The sequence below is a fragment of the Larus michahellis genome, chromosome Z (assembly GCF_964199755.1).
Source record: "Larus michahellis chromosome Z, bLarMic1.1, whole genome shotgun sequence".
Lineage (NCBI taxonomy): Eukaryota > Metazoa > Chordata > Aves > Charadriiformes > Laridae > Larus > Larus michahellis.
In genome coordinates, this window is record NC_133930.1 from 68,423,876 (window position 1) to 68,429,875 (window position 6,000).

Sequence of the window (6,000 nt, forward strand, 5' to 3'; positions counted from 1 at the left end):
TCATCCTTTAGAAAACATTACATGTTAAGTCACGCCCAAATTTTATAGATGACATCTTCATGGCAAATAAACACGTCAGCTAGATGAGGGAGGATTATTCACTCATTCTGTCAGCAAGACATTTTTGCAGGATTTGAAGCAGAGGAGGTAGACTCGGAAAGACTGGAAATTTACTGATGCATGTGCCTACGGGGGCTTCTGCTCCTCCTGTACCTCCATTTTGGATTATTCTAAACACTGGCGATAGCTACACAGCTGCTTCCTTTCGATAAAAAGTTGAAACATACTTAGCCAATTAAAAGCTATGCAAATGTTTCACACATAACTTCCAGGAATTTGTTCCGCATGATGAATTTTTATTAGTACAAAAAGTATTTATCAAATGATTTAGTTAAGTATTTCCTTAATGTAAACAAGTGCAAGGCTACAGAAATGTGCAACATTATCATAAAATGTGAAACAGGGAAGTCTTAAAAATTATAATATCAATATTAAGACGATGCAGATCTCTGTGCCCTGCTGTCCACAGGTGTGCATGCACACCCCCTACCATCCTTTCTGAAGTCATCAGAAAATTAGGGCTACCTCATGCATTTTAGAATCAAAATATTTTAATTACCACATGTGTTCTGGTTTCCAGTAGTGTTCATCACCTCATTATTTATGTACCAGACAGATAAATATCATCTGCAAAGCAAGACTTAATAATAAACATCTTTCTAGAGGGACTCCAGAGAAAAAGGTCTTTTATCCAATCCTCTGGAGGAGAATCAAAGCTTAAGGCTTCACCAACTTTATTTTGAAATAGCCTGGACTAAAGAAACAGACAGTGTTGCTCAATCCTCTGGCACCCCTTTGATTTTTCTTTGGAATATTCATCAAATAACAGCCACTCAACCCATTTTAAATCCATTAATTTCTTCCAGCATGAAACACATCCTACTGTTGGTACACACCCACCCCGCGTTTCTTTTTAGCAAGGAGACAAAAGTGGCCAAGTCTCTCCTAAGTTAACTGCACCCAAGAGAGGATTAGCCACACATGAGCTCAGACTCTGGACCTAGCACCACTCCATCCTAACACGTCTCTCAGTCACCCCCCTTCTCCATCCTTAGTCTTTTGTGGTTACATTCGCCTAACCAGACCAGACCAATAAATAAGAGACAAAAAAAGAGACAGATGTTCCACTTCTGAGACACGGTAACTCCTACTCCTAACAGTACTTGTTTTCATCCACATGATTTGGTCATGTGTTTTTACAGAAAATTTATAACCTCCATGGTTTGTGCATCTGGATTTAACACCCCATCCTCTTCCCACTTCTCCCTTCCCCTCTTTTGAATAAAGAAAATGCTGAAGTATCAATTAGAAAAAGCATTGGAACAAAGGGCAGAGGCAAATACATTAATGTAAGTGAACTATAACAAGCTAAATATAACAAGACATACAAGTCTTGTACAGCCATACTCCGTACTGCTATAGAACAGTTCACTTCGAAGCAATGAAACCATCTTTCAACTTGACAGTACTTTGAACATAAAATCTTACACAAGAAGACTGAAAGACGCTAGGAGAGGACAACCAGTCTATCCCAATACCTGAAGTGCTACATTAAGTACAATCTAATAAATAAATCATTTATACTTAAGGGTAACAAATAGGTAGACATAAATAGAAAAAAAAAAGTGTTCTACAAATGCTGTATTTTCAATACCAAAACTAAATATTACTGTAGCTGCACAAAAAAAAAGCCCTCATACCCTAGCACTGTAGCAGAATTTTAGTCTTTTTTAACATAACAGTAATAAAACGAATGAAAACCTGTTTTCAGGTACTATATTCCTAATTAAAAAAAAAAAAGAGGAACAAACGACAGGAAAGGTTATAGCAAACACCCAGTGAAAATAAAAGGGGAGCCAAAACATTTCCAGAAAAACACAATTCGTAGTGAAAATGGAAAGCGCAAACTTACATCCTCTAGTTTATTACTTTGCCTGGTCCTACAGCAAGGAACCACAAATGAAGTACAAGTATATTTCTGCGTGTAATACACCAAAACTGACTATAGAACAACCTCCTATGTGCTTTAATGAAAGAACCGTCAATGCTTTCTAACATTCCCTCTATGAAAGTGACTGATCACTAGCTTACAGTATCATCAATTAAATCATTTTCACATAAAAAGGTATACATTGCAGATGCGTCAATAGATCTTGTACAGATTTAGTCCATAGACGGACAACTGGAGGTACCCAGATGGCAAACTTCTGCGGACTTTTCAAAATAAATGTCATACAAAGTGTATTTAACACATAATGATAATATTGCAAAGTGTGTTTAACACATAATGATAATACCGCAAGCAAGCAGACAATTGCATATGCAACCCTTGTTTGTCAGAGTATCGCAGGTATCATGTCTGTAAGACATATTTAGAGAAAAGCATTACTCAAAAGCTCATGTGTGGTTACGAACAAGATTTGACTATCCTTTTTACAAAAAATACTTTTATTTTCTCAAAATGGATGCTCTTGGCAATCCTTCCACCCTTCAACAGGTACACAGTACTTAACAGAGTTACCGCACCATTTCTCTACAACTTCCCTTTTACATTTCACTCTAGTTGGCAAAAGGAGTTCCACACAAGCCATTTCCCCATCAAGCAGAGGTAAATCCAGCTCTCTTTCATAGATGCAGTCAACCAGAACAGGCAAGTTTGCTTAGCTAAAACATGCCACAGTAAATGATGACATACGACCTCCACCTACAGTGATCTTGTTTGCTCACTAAAGGAAAGCTAGGACTGATTATGTGCAGAGAATGATTTACATTCATGGGACAGATATGAGTACATCCTCTCCAGGTCCTGAAAATGTGCTTCTGCAGCAACAGAAGCCAGTTTGCTCTATCAGTCTTTAAAACGTTGAAAGAACTGCCCTACAAATAATGTTTATTTCCACTTCAAAATACCTCAAAAAATTAGAAAGCAGGGACAGCAGCACATTAAGGAAAAGAGAAACCATAGATATATTTTCAAAAAAGGAGAAATCTGGAATTGCGGGTGAGAAAGAAGTCTAACAGCTGTGATTAGTGAGCCGTGTGTTTATACATCTTTCAAGATTATACGAAGAACCGGGTGAATTTCAGACTCCCTCAGATGGCAAAAGTCTGTTGAATGAAACTTGTTGACAATGTTGTTAAAATAGAAAACTAATATTTGATAGCAAAAAAACACAGCCTGTTATAAATGTCAAATACAGGATTACAAAGCAATGCACAGAGATTCTGGACTTGAATTTCAGTGCATAATCCAACCATCTGTCGACCAGTTGTGTAGCAAAAGCAAGATAACGTCGAAATCTCCAAAAGGACAGCCAAATTCTCTTCCTTCAGCGTTTCCCTGCTGATGAACATGCCGGCGGTAATCGCACTCTGCCTGCAGATTAACCGAGGGCAGACGACACTCGCCATCGGCAAAAGAAAGATTGCGAAGGCAATCCTGCCAGATAGGCGAGATAAACAGGGCGCTCAGCTCTCGGGGAGGCTGCCTGCAGAGGCAGGAGCAGACTTCGCCGCGCCGGTACCGCCGAGCCGGGCAGCGACCCTTCCGCCGGGGCGGTGGGTGCGCGGGGTCCGGGACCCTCCCCAGCCCTCACCGGCCGGGAGATCCGCGACGGGATGCTGCCTGGGGGTGAATATGGGGCTGCCGTGCAGCCGAAAAGTTAAACCCGCTGGAGCGGGAGTGGAGCCGCTCCTGACACCTCTCCCACCGTCGGGATGCCGGCCCGGCATCGGGCAGGGCTGCGGCTCCCGCAGCTCTCCCAAACACTCTCCTCTCCTCCCGCAGGAGAGGCACCCCCGGCCTCCCAGGAAAAAAAAAAAAAACACCTCCGAAGGGGGCGCCGAGGTGGGAAGTCCCCGGGCAGAGCCGCCTCGCAGTCCGGGGGAGCCCGACGGGCGCCGGTGGCGCACCGCGGCCAGGACACGGGGCTCCAGCCGCGCCGCCCCGTCCCGTTCCCGATCGCCGGGCGCCGCGGCGAGGCACAGCCGCCCGCCCCGGGGCACGGCCGGGGGCTCGCCCCGTGCCCAAGCCCGGACACCAGTTGCTCGACCCGCCGTGAAGAAGTGGTTAAAGGAGCCCGGGGGCGTCAGCAGAGCCCCGGGGGGAGCGGGCCGAGGGGTGCTCGCCCCACACGGGGCAGAGCGAGGGTCCGCCCGCGCAGCCCTCCGCTTCTCACCTCCTTAAGTTCCTTGGCCACGTCTTTCAGATCCCCCAGCACTAATTCCAAATCCTCCACGATGATCTTGATCTGCTCCTTCACCTTGGCTTTGGAGGCTGCCGGCGGCCCCTCAGACGGCGACGAGGAGGAGGATGCGGTCCCCTTGGACTGGGCGGACATCCTTCGGGGCAGCCCGGCACGGCCAGTGGGGCCAGCAGGTCAGGCGAGCGCGGCGGCCGCCGGCCGCCCGGCCCCGTCCCTCCGGCTCCCGGAGCTGCCGCAGCCGCTGCCGCCGCCGCCGCCGCCGACGCCGCCGCCGCCGCCGCCTGCCCGCCCGCGCATCCCGCGCCGGGGGCGCCGAGCCGCGCCGCGCTCCGCCGGGCGGCCGCGCTGTGCAGCTGCCATCGGCTCTCGGGAGCGGCGCGGGGGCCCGGCTGCAGCCCGCCGTGCGCCGCGCCTGCGCCTCGCCCCGCCCGCCCCGACTCCGGCTCCAGCTCCGGCTCCGGCTCCGGCCGGGGAGAGGGGCCGGGGGAGGAGCGCCCGCCGCCCGCGGCATCGCCCCCGCCCGCGCTCCCCGGGGGGCGGGGGAGGCCGGGCGGCTCCTCTGGAAGAGCAGCATCCCCCTCCTCGTCCCTGCCCGGCAGACCTGGGGGGGGGCAAGGGGAAGGGGAGAGGGCACGGCGCGGTGTCACCCCGGAGTGTCGTGTGTGTCCCCACCCCAACCTCGGTGGTCGCCGCGCACGGGGGCTGGTGGCACCACCTCTGCCGGAGAGAAATATTTACCCGCCAAAACAGCGCCCGAAAAAAAGGGAAGCGGCTCGTCGCGGCTGGCTCGCTGCGAAATTCCTGTCGAAGGAAACATCGATGATGCCCGTTTCTGGTGGGGAAAAAAGTGATAATTGGGAGGTGACACTCGCACACCTCTGCACTGTAAGGTAACCGTTCTGGCTCCTCTGGGGTGCAGCACGCTCCTGTTGGACTCTGCTGCTGTAAGGAGGCTGTGGGAAGGACGGTGTTGCGTTAATGGCACCGAATTGGTAAAAGGCAGTTAGACGCCTTTACCCACCCCTATACTGCCCGGCAAACACAGGTGATCAGCCGACCCTGTCCGAGTCGGGAAGCAGAGGTTGTGCGTCTCATCAGATAGAAATAAAATTGCACAGGAGCCAGAATAGCTCTTAGGAATATGCTACCAGGCTCTTTCTCTGAAGTCCAGGCCAGTGCTGCTTTTGAACTCACAGCCTTATTCAGAGATCGGACCTGCGGGGCAAAAGGAAGAGGTTTCTAGGTACCGCTCACCTCTGGTGGTGTTTCATCTCACTGCAAAAAGGTGGCACGTTCAGGTAAAAGGGATTGGTTTGGGTATTTCTACCTCCCACTCGCTATGAACAGCAAGAAGAGGGCACGCAGCCAAGCCCCGCTTCGAGGATCGCCCTGCATGGCTGCAACTGACTTTTGATGCTGTAAATGCTTCTGAGAGTTTTGGCAGCCTGAGATGTTTTAACCTAGCTAAAGCAGGAGGGGACAAGCAGAAACCTTGCCCAGAGCGGTGTGTCTGCACGGGGTAAAAATCTGACTTGGTGACAAGCAGTTGTCTCTGGGAATGGTGTGGGACTGGGATATGAATAGACAGGTGCTGACAGCACCTCTTACGGTCTTGGGTTAGGTGTAATTAACTTCCCACTTTTTACCACTACGCAACCTGCTGCGTTTGGCTGAAATAACCTGTTAGTGGGAATATATTGTTGTTGGGGTTTTTTTTCCCCCAAGTGTCTCACAG

The 6,000-nt window shown here is 49.5% G+C and overlaps 1 protein-coding gene across 1 annotated transcript in view; it reads right to left on the reverse strand.

Annotated features, from left to right (window-relative positions):
- PRR16 (proline rich 16) overlaps positions 1-4,776 on the reverse strand; it is a 109,200-nt gene extending 104,424 nt beyond the window's left edge. Inside the window, 2 exon segments of the mRNA XM_074570692.1 lie at positions 4,239-4,433; positions 4,435-4,776. Coding sequence (XP_074426793.1) covers positions 4,239-4,433; positions 4,435-4,776 — 537 coding nt within the window.
- Between the last annotated feature and the right edge of the window lie 1,224 nt (positions 4,777-6,000).